The following is an 18,762-nucleotide window of genomic DNA, read 5'->3' as shown; positions in this document are numbered from 1 at the left end:
CCTTGCAGCACACGTGATGGACAGGAGCCAATAGAAAGAGAGGAGGAAAGGTGTGGCGCGAAAGAAAAAGGGAGAATGAAAAAGGAACCCGTGCACGGTCTTTCCTAACAAGGAAATGGAGGCGAATACGAGCCGTTTTTCACACTCATGTCCCCTTCCACAGACGTACACAGAATGGTACCTAGGCTGAAAAAGAGACCAATTCTTTTGTTGGATTCCTTTGTGCCGTCTCTCCTGAACAATAAAAAGATTCGAGGCTTACGGAGGATTAAACGCCGCTATCTTTCGTTACGCTTGAGTGAACAACAATGGGGAGAATTGAAGCAGAAAATCTCGAAATACTCGCCTTTAAAAGCACGTAAAGCAACAAAATGATATTTTTTGCAGAGGAAATCACATAATAAACCCGCCCATAGTTTCAAAATGTAAAAACTCGCACGGAATAAAAAGTTGGCTTTTCAGGACTGGTGGGTTCCTCGTAAAAACTTTCTCCCAATTGACGTTGGTGGCGCTATAGCAAAGACAGTCAAAGTCCCTTCATTCGTTCAGTTTAATTTCATGAGCGGACCAAGAAAAAGAATTTTCGTTTATCCTGTGTATTCTGAGTGCAGTAACAATTAAGCGGTTGGGGTGGGGCTCTGTAACGGGGGCAGGGGGCTCACAATCTGCTCTGTTCTATAATTTCTCAGATTATCAAAAGCAACATAATTATTTTGCTCTTTACATTAGACAAAATACGTACTCTATTTCTACCTCCATGCTACTTCCATCATCCTGCTTCAAGCAAATCCTAAATAACCTGGGTTTTTTTTATATTTGCAACAAAACTTCCTTCCAAAATTGATCAGACTATCTGAGCTTGTTCAGGAGTTTTTATTTGTTTATTTTCCTCGCGAGCAAAACAGTTTGTTTTACTACTTTTTCGTAAGAACACTGCCAAACTTTTCCAAGCAATACTGGTTCCCGCCTGCTTAACCGGAAACTAACACAAAAACAGGTAACCAACGTTTTGGACCGTTAAGAAAATCCGATTTGGACCGCCGATATGGCCACTTTTGTACACGCTCTATCGTGCACACATGTATATAGCACAGCGAGCTACAGAATTGGCCATTTCGGCGTTCCCAAGGAACGTGCGCATTGTGCATTAACCATACGGCGTGCGCTTTGCTAGAGAAATAACTATATCAGTGGTACATACATCATCAACCGCAGCGCTAGCGCAGGTACATGGACTTTCAACGTTATAGCGCCACCAACGGCGAGCTGGAGAAAGTTTTAGCGTGGACCCAGCCTGTCCGGAAAAGCCAACTTTTTTATTCGGACAAATTTTGGAATTTTGAAACTACAGGTAGATTTGTTTTGCAATTTCCTCTGCAAAAAATATCGTTTTGTTGGCTAAAATGCTTTTAAAGGCGAGTTTTTCGTGATTTTCTGCTTCAATTCCCCCCATTGTTGTTCACCCAAGCCTAACGAAAGATAGCGGCGTGTAATCCTCCGTAAGCCTCAAATCTTTTTATTGTTCAGGGGAGGTTGAACAAAAGAAGTCAACAAAAGAATTGGTCTCTTTCTCAGTCGAAGTATCATTCAGTTAACGTCGATGTAATGAGTACCCAGGGTTTAAACGCCTTGTATTCGCCTCTAACACTGACTTGTACGTTGTATTCTTTTTCTTTCCCCGTAGCCAACTAAACGTTTCCTGTCCACCCCCCAAATTTCTTGCGCCACACCTCCCTCTATCGTCACATGATATCTTCCTCTTCAGCATAACAAATGCATAACCACCAACATGTTTTCATTCATGTCATTTGTCGTCTGGTCTTCAGCCGAGCTTCATGGCAGGGAGCGTTGGTTGGACATCATCAGTTGTCTTTGGACAATACGAACGGGAACATTTGCACCTAGTCCCGAAGGCTGAAGCAAAGCTTGCTGAAATTAATCATCCACTAGCGCTTTGATGCCTGCATTGCATGCTTAGACTGGAGTAAGTAAATAAAAACCTGTTTTTATTCTGCTGAATAATTCTTGTAGAATTATGTGAAATTTGGCCATGTGTTGCATTTAGGACGATCAGATGGCACGGCAGTTTACCACCGATTTTTTTACCTTTTTAAGATGCTACACGTTTATTTCCATTTTGGTTGTTTTGGGAAGTTGCGATTTGCAACAGTAACGTTTGACAAAGCTGGAAATGTTTTTCAGCAGACCTATAGAGCCTATCATAAGTCAAGAATTTTGCAGCAAGTGACTTCTCTGAGACTAACATTCAAGCATGAAAAAATGCAGCATTCTTTCCAAATTTGGGAGTAGCAGATTTCCCATGGAGTCATTTGCTCTGTAGGTTTTTTGCATATTAATCAGCCATGTGACCAATTCATTCCCATGCCCTTGCTACATATTCCTTCACCTGTGGATGGCGGCTGGCAATATGATTTTGGCAAAAATGAGCTTTGATGAAGCATAAGCCCCCAAACTAACTGTTACTTGAAATGTCATAATCAGACAACAAATTGAGGACACAACAGCACTCTAACAAATCCAGTTTTCCTCATTTATTTCTCAAGCTTCAGTGGTAAGAATTTGTGCAATCTAAAGGGGCTCAGACAACTTGACCGTTTGCCAACTCGACTTGGGACAACTCGACCATTGAGACAACGTGACCATCCGTGCCTCAAATGGACAGACAACCCGACCACTGGAACAAATTGTCGATTTAGACAGTTTGACTTGTAATGAGTGTGCTTGTGCTTTACAGTCACATTACCCACACCTTTTCTCCAAATTAAGAAAAGAGAAAGGATTGGGGGACCGATTTGATGTTTCCCACACTGGCTCACTAGCAAACTGATCATCAGTGCAGCCAAGGCACCTGTGCATAGATGCATGCCATGCCCAGTGAGTCGACTTGCAACGTAATGCAACACATGCAAATGTGCCCAAACACATTGAGCCACAAGCTGTTATATGGCCCAAACTCTGGCATGTTCACACCTTTAACAATTGAGTTGTAATAATGGATGACTTGGTAAATCGTCCAGTTGTCTGACATCCAGTATAGAATATCTTCATAAGTGAGTTTTGCCTTCAGCTTTAAAAAATTCCACAAGAAAAGACATTTTTTTCTCCAAGGTCACACAAACTTCAGGTTGCAATCAAATGTGTTCTGAAGCAGAGCATCACCTAATTGGTCAGGTTGGTTCTGTCCTCGCTTTCCACCTATGCGGTCCGCGTTCGATTCCTGGCTCGGTCCACCCGCATTGGGTTGTCAGTCCCTACCTGATGGCTTTTACCCAGAATATTCCTCTGGGGTATTCCTCCCACCTCTAAAACTGTAACTGCTTCTCACTATCTCCTCTACACAGGTTATTTCAGGCTTGAGAGCTACAGTGAGTGGGGTGCGTCTGAGGAATTCTTGGTGCCATAACCAGAAATAAATAATGATAATAATAATAAACTTAGTATTTTTTGTGTTTTTCCCCACAGAATCTAATTCAAGTCCTCCCATGGTCCTCTGGACATCTGTGCAATCTCCAAGCGACACCTATCTTCAACAAGAGGGACTTTATCTGATGTACAAAGCTGCCAGGGTTATCTTGCCCTCAATCTCCCAAAACCCATCCGTCGATGGCATGGATCCCACAGCTGGAAGTGCTACCTGATGAAGTGACGAGAGAAGTGAAGCAGTTTTAAGACCTCTTTGTAATCATCAGACATTCAAATAGTGAACTGCACCATTCTGCTTAAACTTCCCCGAATTTGATCTCAAATTGCAAACTCAAAAGCAGGCTTCTTTGAACCTTAAACAAATCCCCTGATCACCCAACCACCTGTCAAGTCTGCAGCAGTTCAGCGGCGGAACTCCAATTGGAACTCTAATATTCACAAAGCACAGGCTTAATAGCTTGAATCATGTTAGGCTCTGCATCAATGAGGTGACATAAAATGGGGTTGGGGAGACCCTAGGTGTGTTTCACGTCTTTCTTAAAGATGTCAAAACTTCTTTTTTAACCCCAAGAGTATACCAACCTTTGAAAGATTTGTTTCAAAAATTATTTTTGTATTATCAGGTTACTAATAAAAATTCAGAGCACTTCCTCAGCAGTTGCTTAAACTTTGTTATTGGTGTGTGCAGCCAAAGTATCTTTTCTACATATATCTAAAATTATACAGCTATGGGAAATATGTGACCAGCTCCACGAAAATCGGTATAATGGGACATTTTTTTCAAATGAGTTACAGACACATTTGAATTGGTTACATTAAAAGCTTTAATTTGGTGTTGGTTTGAACCCTGTGGCGTTTAGCAATCTGGAGATATATTGATTTTTGCATAGTCATATTATACACATTAACAGAATTGCTCTCAGAGGTAAAGCCCTTTAAACACAGGAAGTGGAAAAAGAAATCAGCCAAGAAGAAAGTCTCTTGATTTCCATAGCAGCAGTTAGGTTTCTTGTATGAATTGTGAAAGTACTGTCCACCTAAAAGAGCCCATGGTGTGAAATAGCACAATGCCCCTTAATACCTTATTAGCAGAGTGGGTCACATATTTGAGCGTTACCCCTGTGCTTTTTGGACTTAAGTGGTTTGTTAGTTATGTTCCATGGCTCTCAAATTTTAAGTTTAGAAAGTACTCACTTCTTGAGAAAGCCAGACATCATTTGAATAAATTATGCATGTATTTCTCTAAGTTGAGTTCTCAGGTCAAACTTCTCTAACTTTTTGTGGCCTTATGAGTCAAACTTCAATTCGTGCTTAGGAAAAATGTCCCAACTTAGATTGACATTTGATGTGAAATTGAGTTGGCTGAAAATGTGTCATGAAACTAAAGCTCATTATCTATACTTCAATCAAGATATAAACTCAACAAACTGATCTATGTGATCTACTAATCTCCTGGGGTAAATATTTGCCTTTGCCCAAAAGATGAAGTGGTTTACCTAAAAGACTGAATTATTTACCTTCTTGTCGGTGAAGCCTGCTCATTGTAAAGTGACCATTGGCATTTCTCGTGAGCAACAGATGGAAGGAAAAATGCAAAATCTTGTTTACAAAATCAGCAATTTCAGAGCCATTTTTCTTTTTTACAAATTTACATGCCATTTAAGGATGTATCTTGCTTCATTTTTTTGGTCTTAGATTATAATGCTAATGTGATTGTTTTATTATTGATATTAACTTGTAACAAATTGTAGAAAGCTTTTATGTGATTAAATTATTTGTTTTTATTTATTTGGTTAGTTACTGGAAAGTGCCCTGGACATCTTTGATGGATTTGGTGCTATATAAGATTATTTTTATAAACAGACGGTATGCCTTAAATTTTGTGGGGAGTTCTTGTGCATTCTAGCCCTAAAGGGCAGTGTAACTGTACTTAACATAAGTTACTGAAGTTACTGAACATTAAACCAAGACCATCAGGGAGAATGGGCCATTCACATGAACAGCCCCTTATGATATAAAGATTCAATTGTGAACTAAATACAAATAGATGGGAAAATCCAAACAAAAGTCAATGCTAAAAGCCTGCAGTTTACCTGCTAATCCACAAAACAACTGGTGTAGACTTCCAGTAACACTGATGTCTGGCTCCTTGCTAGTTGCCTGTGACTGGCTTACAGGGTGAATGGCTGGTTGGTTGGTTGGTTGGTTGATTGGCTCACAGGATGACTGGGCGGGTGATAGCTAGCTGCTTGGCCCACAAGATGGATTGTTGGCTGATTTGTTCAAAAGAGGGATTGCTGATTAGTAGGCTTATTGCTTCACAAGATGAGTGCCTGGTTGGCTGATTTGTTCACAAGACGACTGGCTGGTTGGCTGATTTGTTCACAAGACGACTGGCTGGTTGGTAGGCTGATTGGTTCACAAAATGACTGGCAGGTTGGTAGGCTGATGGGCTCACTAGATGACTGGCTGGTTGATGGGCAGATTGGCTCAACAGATGACTGGCTGGTTGGTAGGCCGATTGGTTCATAAGATGACTGGCTTGTTGGTAGACTGATTGGCTCACAGGATGAATAGCTTGTTGATAGGCTGATGGGCTCACAAGAAGACTGGCTGGTTGGTAGACTGATTGGTTCACAAGACGACTGGCTTGGTAGGCTGATGGTTCACAAGATGACTGGCTTGTTAGTAGGCTGATTGGTTCACAAGATGACCCGCTGGTTAGTAGGCTGATTGAATTGCTTGCAGTGAGCACTCTGAACGACCAGGTGTTAGGAAGGATGGTTGGGTCTGTCATCAGAACAAAGGAAGGAGAATTCTAAAAATAAAACTGAAGTTGATATATTCCGGACGGCGCACAATTAACCCCAAATTCTTGAGAGCATGACAAACGCACTTGCCAACACTACTTCAAGATGGTCCAACATAAATGAATAAGGGCACTTTATCACCAAGCAATGACTTTCCTTTGGTTGAACATCACTGGCTTGTATTTGCACCTGGTTTGGGGATGATATTACTTGCAAGGCAAGCAAATGTATGATGCAGACACCTGACACTACTTTTTGTCCCTCTAATCGGACTAATCATGGAGGCTGGAACCAGGCTGTCAGCCCTACTTTTCAGCCAATAATGATTATTCAAAACAGTAATCCACAATTTGTAGTAAGTGATGGGATGAAATTTCCAGTGTTTTCCTCCAGTTATTGGAATAAGCTCCTTCATTCGATGGCAATGCTGTACTCTGATCATAATTACAAGCAATAAACTGCTGTGCTAACCTTGGACAATTTGTTGAGTTAGATTTTCTGTATTCCTGAATTTCTGATGAGTTCTAGGATGAGTCCACCAACTTGTCAGGATGTCCTTCCACTTTCTCTCCTCAGCTCTGCCACTCCTTAGGTTGCGACTGGCTCAATTCACACTCACATGGGTAGCCTGCACAGGTTGCTTGAATTGCATACTGCACTCTGCATCTTGTATGAAATCTGAAGGGGTAGGGCTAGGAACTTGTAGGTGATCAGAAAACTTAGAGGAATTCAAAGTATGAGCAGCAAACAGCTGTTTCTGTCAGTTTAACTTCTCTTCCTGTCCAGCCCTTATTCAACATAATTAAACTCATATCTACAGCCAAAGCTGACTTTGAGTTGGATTACAGTTGAGTGAGAATATGGAGTGAATTAAATTGTCTCCCTGTTCACTCTGGCCTCTTCCTTGCCTTACACCGGAATTACACAGCAATAGCTCTTTTCATGTGACCATTGTCTGACCCCTACACTGCTTTCGTGATATAATTTAAATTCAACCCAACATTTATTTCTATATTTCAGTGCATATTTGCAGAATTCAAGACAGGTCAGTACATAAATCAGCTATCTCCTTGTTATCATGCCGAGTACACCCATGTGCATATACAGTATCTCGCACTGCAGGTTTTGGAGTTATTCAGACCACTGTACACTGCATATTACTGTATTTGATTCAACATGCTTGTCTCATGCAATCAGAAAATAATACTTTCAAATTCTTGAATATTTTCAATTAACTAATGCCTCAAGTGCCATGTATGGTAAACTTTTATCTCCAAGTTTCCTTCTATGTACTTTGTGAAATTTCCCAGCACAGATGTTAACCGTAACGTGGTCTACAAACCGGTGCCATTTTTAAAAATACTTCCAGTAATTCACATCACTGTAAAAAGAGAGCACTCTTGTATCAAATTTTATCTGAACTTCAACAAAATATGAGTTTGTAGTCCCCCGTCAGACTTCATCCTTCAGGTTGACAAACCTCTCAAGTGTAACAACTGCAAGAACAAGGTCATCGCTGGCATACACCTTAGTCATGACTAGGTCAACACAACACTAAGAGGCCTTCAAAAACTGTACTCTCACATGCAAATTAGGACAAAGAATTTGCATACTTATTTGCAATTCATAGGATATTTTAATCCACACTAAATTCTACTTGTACATGTAACATGGTGTACATAGTGTATTTTGCTAAATGCCATTTAAGTACAAAAATGGTGGTTAATTGTCTTTTAGGGGCTGATAATAGGATGTATGATGCCAAAGACAAAATATCAAACTGGATTTGTGAACTACTTTGACAGAAATACTTTAACAATCATGACATTTGAAGAGCTTTTTTTACAAGTTGACATTTTAAAGTGATGTGAGGAAAGAAGCTGTAGATTAATACCAAGCATCCATAACAATAATTAACCATGACAGATACAACTATCAATTTAAAGATGTTGTCATAAACTGAAATTTATGTTTTTCTTGCCAAGTTTGCTTTTCAACTGGGTTCAGTTGTAATATGAGACTGCTCTTCGTTTGGCCTGCATTCTGCACACTAGCATGATCAAATCAGCTGGCAGGGCGGCAAAAGTCCGTCCACTAGTACATGTACTTTAGGGCTCTGACTTCTCAAAATTTCAAAAAAAAAAGGTTTGTAACAAAGTTCATTGCATATAATAAGTAACAAGCAATATACTCACTACCATTCCTGCAACTATATCAATACAAATTTTAAGTAATGTATTAGAGAAAATATCTACATAGCATACTAATTTTAATAAGGTACTGCATGAAACCTTTCCAAAATAAGAGGCAATCTCTCTCATTTATGAAGTCTCTCTGTTAAAAAGATCTCTTTCTGTAAGAACTCCTGCAAGATCTCGTCATCCTTACTCTTTTACTGATGTTTCAAAATGAAGATAAGGTAATGCTAGATTAGAACAAATTAACAATTAAGGGTCTTTCCATCTTGACTGGAAGGTGCTTAATGCTTCTTGCCTTCATATTTCTCTAAATAATCAAAACCTTCAATGAAAAGTTTCAAATATGCCAAACCAACTTAACATGGCCAAGGCTATAAGATGAAGTGACAGAGATATACATTTAAAATGTAATTTGTTGACCCCAGAATGCTACTGCCCAACTGAATTGGAATGAAACATCATCAAGCAAATTCCAATTATATTTCAAAGCAGACGATTGTGTGCCCTTTAAGAGTCAAGAACAAAATCGACCATGGCACTCGAACAAAAAAAAAAAATTTAAAAAGAAAGATTTAATCCATGTAGTTGCAGGGAAAGTACAGTTCCATTATCATAGGTCCCTGGATCGTGGTGCCCCTCATAGATAGGGGAGGATTGTAGGCAGGGAGGGGAAGGGACTTCATCTATCCCCTAGGCCCCAATCAACCTCTACCATAAGATACACATACAAGGACAATTTGTACTATTTTGGGGAGTTGCAACAGATGGTATGGGAACGCGTCCACGTCCATGAAGTTGATACACAAGAGATGTCAACTGTTAACAACCCCATATCCAAAGCCACCCCTACCTCCTTTAGGCATTCCATTTTTTTTCTGACTTTTCAGACAGCCCTACTAACTCTTTAACATCACATAAAGTAACAGTTGTAACTTCTTCATTGCATGAAATGAAAATTGCTTACATGACAACTGATTGCATGGCTTGGATCCCCCACTGCCCCATTGACTGTCAAGGTGTATCCACTGTCATTACACCCTCCTTGTCTTTGTGCTAAGCAACTTGGTGCACCGCCCCTAATAGCATGCTTCCAGCCTTGTCATGCTTTAAAAGCCGAATGCTGATGAGCAGGGGTGGATCCAGGACATTGGTCCTAGCAACTCAATTGATTCACTAACCAAAACTGTTACCTGCTGTTGAGGAGAAACTAGAACAGAACATTGCAATGAGCCATTCATCCATTTCCATCTGAGCACTGTCACACTGACTGTACAATATATGCGTTGACGTTGTAACCAATTGAGGTTGTATTCAGAATAATCGATGGACATTGTTTTGCTGCTGTTTTTCATTTCATTCCCTTTTTTCTTGCAATCTTTAATAATATGATCAGAAAGCGAATGTACACATATCAAACTAACTTTAAAGGTACAATCCATCATTTAGCGTTGTCCAAAAAGTAACAGACAAGTTATTGTTGAAAAGCAAACTTGGTTTGAAGATGGTTATGGGACTTAACTCTGTGAAATTATTCTTCCTGGCAGATTTGTTATTTTGAAGGAAACAATGCAAAAAGGCCATTTGTCTAAAGACGTATTTTTGGCAAATTGTTATTTGAAGCGTGCGGAAGCATTGAAACAACACACGAGCGTGTGCAATTATTATAATTCGTTGATTCAGTGCATGACATCACAAAGCTCCATTTGACTATTTATGCGCCGTGTCTCAGATGCTGAAATCAAGCGTAATTCAAAAAATTACTCAGCAACATTTGATCTGAAATTGAAATCCAAGAACATTGTTTTTCTCAGAATAAACAGTGTGAAAAGGAGTGCAAAAAGGTTTTCACAAGTGGGGACATTTCATGCCTTTTCATACAAGTGAGATGTTTTCCGTCCTTGTGAAATGTGACTGTGAATGTAAAAGTGAATTCTTTTCACCAAATTTCCCCTCTCCAAATTACAGTGTCCAAATGCAACATACTGAACAAACCCACGATGATGATGGCAATGGGCTACACACCATGCTGCAGGACTTCAAATAAAGTTCAAGCACAGAATACCGGTTTAAATGAAATTTAGCTATGGCTGCAGATCATTGTGGAGCAGCCTCATAAACTATGCAGCAAGGCACAATAAATAGGGCAATCTCCAATACTCTGCACTGCCAAGAAGTTGCCAAGGAGAGGTCAAATTTTCCTGGAAGTTTGCTTTACTAAAGTTTGCTATAAAATTTTCAACTTTTCAGGAAATTTTCATTTTGAAGGGAATTTTCACACCCTAAGAAAATTACTGAGGAAATAAAGAGTTTAAAAGAAATCTTCAGGAAAATACAAATTCTGAGGGGAAATTTAAAGATTTTCAACCATTTCAAAAAAAGAAACAAGAAAATCATACTTCAAAAAAAGTCACATTGTGTTGAAATGGAACCTGTAGCCATTCGGGCCCAAGCAGAATGGATTGGGAATTAAGTCAAGTTGATCTGATGCACTTCTTGAGAGCAAAGGATAGACTAAGCTTTAGAATCTTAGGCAAACACAGATTATTTGGTTAAGTTTATTTCCTCATAACTTTGAAACTGTTTCAAATGTTTTAGTCTGTTTTTATTTTAGCTTTCCACAAAAGACTACCATAAAATATGCATGTACATGTAATAATCTACCTCTTCATTCTGCATACAAGGCACCAAACTGCACTAGTCTTTATGTAGTTTAGATTTTTGGAAGTGAGAGGTCATTTTTGGCAGGATATTCTCTTTCAGGTCAGGTAATGCTACGAAAATGTCAGAAGATTTCAGTGAAAGATCATGCCAATCCATTACAAAATCAATTTTAAAAGAACTGGAAGACCTGAAATTATTGTCAACAAAAGAATGACCACCTTGCCGCAATAGGCTGATAGACTGGGACATTCCATGCAATCGACAGAATTAACCCTAACCCCCCTAGGGTGTATGTAAATCATATTGGAGGAACTTGAAATCAGAGGAATTTTGACTGCTAGGATTAAGTAAAACTGCTACTCAAAATACACATACAAATATTTTTCCCTGACAATGAATCATTGGAAAAAATTCAATTTCCCCCTGTTCACTCGATGGATAAAATTTGTTGACCATTTCCCGCAAGTGGCATTTCCATGGCAACCCCTTGGTGGTGTACAAGTGTTGTGAATTGCCCTTATATCGCTGCATGGTTGCTGTTTGCCTATTGGGCATAAAGAAGAAAGCCACTGAATGAGGTGTACCAGTACTGATAGGTTGGATTACTAAATGCCTTACCATTGAAGGTCAAATGTACTGTGTCTCCTTGCTGCAAAACCAGCACCGCACTCCCGGATACCTGCTCATACTGACTTGAGCTACCACTATAGCCAGCGACAACCATGTCATTGTTTTTCCTGACATGAACCCGAATGTAGCTACTGGAAGAATCTTTCAGAACGGAAAACATGAACACGTAGGTGCCTGGCACATTACATGTGAATGTACCGGTTGCTAAATCAAAGCTGGTACCCGGCAGGAGCGTCTGGATCTGCTGGAAGGGCAAACGAGTATCGTCACTTGTAGAGATCTCCGAGGCAGTCATCCTCGTCACAGTGAATGCTACCTGGTGGCCAGAATTTTCTGGAATATCTCCAGGCTCACCCTTTTGTCCTTTGACACCAGCTGCCCCAGGGTTTCCGGGAACTCCCCGCTCACCCACAGTGCCTATTGGACCCATCTCACCCTTATGACCTGGCTCACCTGCATCGCCCTTTGACCCGGCTGGGCCATACAGGCCTTGGCTGCCCGGCAGGCCTGGTATGCCGGGTGTTCCAGCAGGTCCCTGCTGGCAGCACACTGGACACACCTGAGACCCAGGACCATCACTGTATGTGGGAACCGGCCCAGCAATGTGTGCTTGGAGCTTGATAGAGTTGCCCAGAAGGATGGCAAATGAAAGGATTGTAGTGAGACACATTTGCATCTGCAAAATATAATAAAATATGTCCAGGGAACAAACAAAAAAAATAACTGGAGCAAAATAGAAAAAAAGGAAGGTCGATGGGGAGGCCATAGTCAAATGCAAATAGTTAAAAAACACTATCCGTCAGTACATGTAGGGCATACAACAAGATGTGATCGTTAGAATAGATTTCAATTTTCATTAGCTTCAATGTATCATCCCAAGTCCTAATCAATGTACCTCTTTTATTTCCAGAAAATTATTTCCGGAGAATAATTACCAGTTGATGTACGAACCACTACTGTGCCACCTAAGGATTGTCCAGTGGAACTTGTACTGAGTAGCCAGCCAGGAGGTAAGCTAGAGTCAGGCTCATTGCCTACTGCAGAGGAACGACCAACTCGACAAAAACATTCACCTCAGATGTTTGGGTACAGCAGCCTAGGAGTGCCCAACCCATGATATATGGACCCCCCAAGTTAACGTTCTCTATCCAGCTGTTGTTCAACCAAACTTTGCTCATCTTGGATGGCAGAATGCAGCGCAAACCCCAGTGAACCATTAGCTTCCTCCGTAGCAAAATGCCTTCCACCACCGTGACCACCCATTTTCAACCTTTCCACCACCATGTAACTGTGCTCCATATGCCTAACGGGGAACTCCACCACAGGCTATTCTATGCACATAAGGATACTGGTGTGTTTCGACTAAATGCATTACTCACACTGAGAGTAAATCCTTGCCTTGATCTGGTGTGACAGAGCTATGGAGTGTAAGCACCAGAAGTAGATTGCAGTCCATGCATGAGGCCAAAACATTTGGCGTTCAGACACAATGCCAGTTAGAGTACACTTCACGAATGATCTGACATTTTAGATTGGGATGACCATGAGATACTGTTGAATTTTTAACTCCATCAGCCTCAGTCTCCACACAGTCACTTTAACAAGACAAGAACCACTGAAGCTGAGCAAGTGAGTTAACAATCCCCCAAAATGGACGAGGGAAGAGCTGTTTTCACTTGAAAGTACAGATCTGATATTTATTTTACTGTTGCAGAAATGAACGTTAAGGACAACATTTACCGGTATTTTCCAGGGGTGTGCGTGGAGAAGCTTGAATTTTCCTATGGGTTTTGTGTGCATATCCCCCCCTTTCAAATTTTGCATTGGCCCTACCTGTAAGAATAATGGATCAGACCAGAGGGTGCCACATCATGCATGTACAGGTGGAAAGGAAGTGAAATGGTTCATTATTCTATAAGCAATCAAAAGACACGTGTACGGCACTACTGGTTAAAGTGACTCTCTGCAGCACAGTAAATATACGAGCTACATGTACATGTCATTCCCCCCTTCCCAGGAAATGGTACAGTCCATCTGACCACAGCCCTCCGGACGGACCACTCCGATTATGCGCTTCCAAGTTTGCGGTCCAAACAATGAGGGAATGTGCAATCGTTGACATGACCTGCTACTCCCGTAATGGGTAAAAGGAGGCAAGGACTAGCCAAGCAATCATTGCAAGCTTTCAGGCTCTTGTTGATGAGAACTGCATTAACGGAGCAGCAAAGCACAAAATTAACTTTTGTAACCATTCAGTGGGCAAAGGTTGGTGTATTTGATATCCGGCTCTTGATACACTGAACCAAGTGTTGGATGTTCAGTTCTTGGCGACTTGTCCTTTGGAGAAATTCCATCTTTATGGGGATGAGTTTTCGTGAAATCTGGATATGAAGGGAAACATTCTTATTTCTAGTCAATTTATTTTAAATTCGTTGGAATTATTTTGAATTATCACATATTTACGATCTTTTTCAATTTGTACATGTATTTGTCCTCGCCACTCAGAAGCCTGACTAGAACCTAGCCAAAGTGCTCCAATCAGGGATGGCCACTCAGAAGCCTGACTAGAACCTAGCCAAAGTGCTCCAATCACGGATGGCCACTCAGAAGCCTGACTAGAACCTAGCCAAAGTGCTCCAATCAGGGATCGCCACTCAGAAAACTGACTAAAACCTAGCCAAAGTGCTCCAATCACGGATGGCCACTCAGAAGCCTGACTAGAACCTAGCCAAAGTGCTCCAATCAGGGATCGCCACTCAGAAAACTGACTAGAACCTAGCCAAAGTGCTCCAATCACGGATGGCCACTCAGAAGCCTGACTAGAACCTAGCCAAAGTGCTCCAATCAGGGATCGCCACTCAGAAAACTGACTAGAACCTGGCCAAAGTGCTCCAATCAGGGATGGCCACTCAGAAGCCTGACTAGAACCTAGCCAAATTGCTCCAATCAGGGATCGCCACTCAGAAGCCTGACTAGAACCTAGCCAAAGTGCTAGACTATAAAATACGGGCTCTGGCAGACAAAGACAGAGAGAGAGATACACATACCTAGAGAGATTTTGGAAAGCAATTCTATTTTACAGGGGCTTTGAGAAGTCGTTGACTCACTGACTTCTCATCATTTCAACCCGTGGAAGCGACTTGTCCGTTAAGTGACACTTGTATAAAAAGTTTGTCCAGACCAAATGAATTGCAGAGAAAAATTTTGTTCCCAAAGAGAGAGTTTGTGAACTGAATCCAGTTCCAGATTGAAGAATCATCAAAGCCCTGTATTTGCAACGGTCATCATGCCCTCGCCATTTAGTCTCAAGTCTGGTTATTCCTATTGGACGGGAGCATTGCCCCGTTGGAGCTCATTTTTACAACATCAAGGACTGAACTGTTTTTTTTCGCCATCTGTGGAGACCAGCTTTCTTCACCGTAGTGCCCGCCAAGATCTTGCCCGTAAGATCTTCTTGTTTACGTAAGATCTTTTCTTCATTCTTTACCCTTGTCACTGTAAACTACCAGTAGTTCCAATCAGCAATTTTCTTTGTTACCCTTATTTTTGACAAGTTAATTGTAACATTCTCATTAAATCACAATTGTTTGTTTGTTCTTTATATCACTGCGATTTTCTTTGTTTTCTTTGTTGCACTGGAGAAATTCAAGCTTTAGAATAATTCCCATTAGTAAATAGTTTGGCGTTTTTCAGATCGTAACACATCTTGGTATTTTCTGTTAAAATAACATCTTGCTTATTAAAGACACTCACCTTGATGCGTTTTAGTCAAGCATACAAGTTCCCGGTGTCTGAATTTAATCGGTGTAGGCTGAAAATAATACCAAAGAAAGCACAAGAAATGTTTTGGTTTGTCAAATAAACAATCAGATGTGATCTTTCTAGTTGTACATTTAAAATACACACCAAAAAAAAAAACACACACAGCAAAACTTCATTCCACAATCTGTAAAGGAGACTGCATTGGGCCAAGAGTCACAAAGTTAAGAGGAAGATCAGAAAGATGGACCACTCATGTCAGAGGAAGCAGAAACAGCTCTCTTTTCAAATTCTGACATAACCCAAATTAAGCCCCCTCAACAATTTTTGCAATATAGCGGCACTGCATGTTTTCAGGAGCTGAGCCTTTGACAGTTTTTAAAGTAACTTGTTGTGGTCATTTTTAAACCAATGTTGTTAAAATCAAACATACTTTTTCTGGTACAGGTCAGCAAGAAATGTATACTTTTCCACTGCGTTGTTCAGTGCATGCAGGCCGACATGCGTGCAGCTTTGAACTTCAAATGACGGTACAATAACAATAAACGGACGTCTGATTGAGTTCAAACTTTACATTTGTAATGATAAGGAATGTCTTTACTGTACATGTGTACCAAGTTTCAAAACAAAAAGTTTAGTGTGGTACAGCCAAGTTGGGAGCGGGAAGCTGTGAGGTGGGTCAAAAATAACACACCCTTTTGAGCTGGCTTATGGGGAAAAAAGACATAACGCGTAATTCAGTTGCGAAGACCAAAGACTTTGCACAAAACAAATCTAGTCTTGTTTGAGTGTTGCAAGCTGCTGTGCTCGGTCATGAATTTGCTTGGTCATCATTAGCGGGAAGTGATGGTGTAAACGACATGTAACAACCCCCTAAGTCAGTTAAGATGGTGAAATAGGGGTGCTTTCCGTAACAAAAAAAATTTGAATTAGAATTTGAGCAGTCCATTTCCGCCACTTTGGACATCAAACACAGAAATTTGGAAGAAGTTTATAACCAATGAACTTCCTGTGTGCACAATTAAAAAGTAATTAAAAACAACTTTATTGTCAGCATCTAAGAACTTTATATAGCGAGGTCAAAAGGAACGTGGCGCAGTGCCAATGATGACGGAATAATCAAACCAAGACATGAACATACAGGTAACAAATAACTTAAGATTAAAATGCAGCAGTCCTAATCAAAGTGTGTTTGTTCAGCGCTGCTCTGCCTACTTTTCACGAATAGAGAGCATTTCTATGTTTCAAAAGTCCAAAACTGTGTGATTGCAAAACCTTCAGAAGTGCCAGGCTGTATGACAATCCTGTGACATGTGATCAAACAATGGTGGTTCTATCAACAACATTGAACGCCTTGTCAATGACTAAAAACCGGACAGTTGCGTGAGCAAAACTGCTCAAATGCATTTGCTTTAAAGAAACTTCTAATGAATTTCAGTGAGAAAAAATACCTAGAAAATGCCCAATGTTTTAGTAGCAGTCTGCGTAATATCGGCCTGTCTGTCATGGCTTGATAAAGATACATTTAAAAAAAAGGACTGCGAAGAACTTTGTCCATTTTCACTGGAACTTCAACTTGAAGTCTCAGGACTGAAAGAACAAGGAAAAAAGGAAACATGACAAAGAAAGTTTGGGATAGGACTTTAGCACACCACTATTCGGAGGACTTCAACAATCACGGATCATAATCATAGTTAGTTTCAGAATGTCTCTTATTAAAGTTAACAGATTTGTTTCTAAAATTCACTCAAGCAATTGCCAAGCCTTACGAGTTTCCCCACCACAGAGACAGGTCTTATAAAGTGTACTCGCTTCAACTCTTGACTGAAGTTATCCGAGAGAATTAACTTTGAAGGTCTTGAGGGGCTCACTGAAGGACTGTATACATTAAAAGAACCATTTCTTTGTCTTTGTATTGATAAACACTCACCCGTATTCTCTTACTTGCAATCTGCTCTCTCACGATGCCGTCTTCATCTGCAGCTTAAGATGATCGGTGGTCATTCTGAGGAGCGGAGCGGCCGCTCGTGCCTTTAAACTGGCCAGCCATTTCCTGAGCAGCGACTGCTGAACCTGGCCTGGTTTCTGATTGGCCATGGCACGCTGTCACTCGCAGACATTTCACCAACTCTCCTCGTATTGGTCGAGTTGTATTAGTGGACATGAGCTGCTTGTTACTTGTGTCTATAAACATAAAGATGAAACACACACACCTGTCAATTAGCTAGGCGTGTTCATCTTATACCCAATTAACTTGTCCCTATTAAACTCTTACCCAAATCACTTGTGCAACAGTAAATTAAAATGAAAGACTTTTTCTCATGTTTGTTGGGTGGAAGTAACATTTACTTTGATATGTTGACACAAACTTTGGGCTAAAGGCTCAGAGGAAGCAAGAATCATTGACAGTTAAGGGTGGGCGCGACCAAAACTTCTGGGGCCAGTGTACTGGGAGCCCCTAAATTGCTGAAGTTTCTTTCTAAGTAACGTTTAACAGCCTTTCTGAGGAGTGAGGCTGGATCTGGGGGGGGCTTTAACACCCCCCGTTTTACACAGAAACACAACGCATCACTGTACCACTTTTGGAGCCAACCCCAGACCAGAAACAGCCAACTTTCTTGGGCTGCTGCAGGTTAACCTAGAGGCAGGAAAGTTGCCTCTTGCCCGAGTCCCCTCACACCCAACATGCAACGACTGATTCTATCTGTATATTTTAGGGGACAGAAGTAAGTTCCTGTTATTTGTGACAAGCATTCCCATCAATTAGGGTAGAATTCTTGTTCTTCTTTGAACAGCTTAACTTGTAGTCGAGTCAACCTGCATGTGGGTACATCAACTCTAGTCCCAGTCACCTTGTACCCACCCTCAACATGCAATGGCTGATTCAATCATGACCGTACATCTGTTTCCCAGTGACTGAAGTTCCTGTGATTTTTCCGGCCAAGTAACTCTGTGCTGCATGTCAGATGATCTCCAGTCACGTCCACAGTCATGATTTTTCCCGAGTGAATTTTCTGTTCAGAAAGAAAATGATAGCTTGCTTAGAAGGCAAGGGATTGTGTAAATGAAAGCTAGAAAAAGCATCAATTTCCACATAGAAGCATTCAGTAAAAATGTCTTCCAAATTCTGCATGATATCAAATTCTTTCACTGCGAGACACTGCTTTGAAGTGTATGTGTACATAATTATGCTCCTACAGTCAACCCACAGCCATAGTTGAATAACCTTTGAAGTGTACCTGCAATGAATTTTTCTTAGA

At 40.7% G+C, this 18,762-nt stretch overlaps 2 protein-coding genes across 3 annotated transcripts in view; both read right to left on the bottom strand.

Annotated features, from left to right (window-relative positions):
- Positions 1-18,484, bottom strand: part of LOC110987437 (uncharacterized) — a 64,594-nt gene extending 46,110 nt beyond the window's left edge. The window contains exon 1 of the mRNA XM_087137387.1: positions 18,366-18,484. The gene's annotated coding sequence lies outside the window, so the exon portion shown is untranslated. The remainder of the gene's footprint in view (positions 1-18,365) is intronic.
- On the bottom strand, positions 2,538-18,521 carry LOC147799242 (caprin-2-like). 2 transcript variants are annotated; one of them, XM_087137394.1, is made up of 6 exons: positions 18,403-18,521; positions 17,433-17,686; positions 15,497-15,554; positions 6,726-12,419; positions 4,962-6,234; positions 2,538-3,655 (listed from the first exon to the last, which is right to left on the bottom strand). In XM_087137394.1, the coding sequence occupies exon 4, from the start codon at positions 12,417-12,419 to the stop codon at positions 11,658-11,660; it is 762 nt and encodes a 253-aa protein (XP_086993520.1). In that variant the 5' UTR covers positions 15,497-15,554; positions 17,433-17,686; positions 18,403-18,521; the 3' UTR covers positions 2,538-3,655; positions 4,962-6,234; positions 6,726-11,657. The 2 variants fall into 2 exon arrangements, with proteins under 2 accessions (XP_086993520.1, XP_086993519.1); XM_087137393.1 differs by having other exon boundaries at positions 18,366-18,501.
- Between the last annotated feature and the right edge of the window lie 241 nt (positions 18,522-18,762).

The sequence above is a fragment of the Acanthaster planci genome, linkage group LG05 (genome assembly GCF_054643075.1).
Source record: "Acanthaster planci isolate LZ-2023a linkage group LG05, COTS_SCS, whole genome shotgun sequence".
NCBI lineage: Eukaryota > Metazoa > Echinodermata > Asteroidea > Valvatida > Acanthasteridae > Acanthaster > Acanthaster planci.
The sequence above is the reverse complement of the archived record's forward strand: the minus strand, read 5'-3'. Positions and strand labels throughout refer to the sequence as shown.

Bases quoted from the DNA above. Each gene is read 5' to 3' on its own strand.
- LOC147799242 (XM_087137394.1), bottom strand. From the start codon at position 12,419: ATGCAAATGTGTCTCACTACAATCCTTTCATTTGCCATCCTTCTGGGC.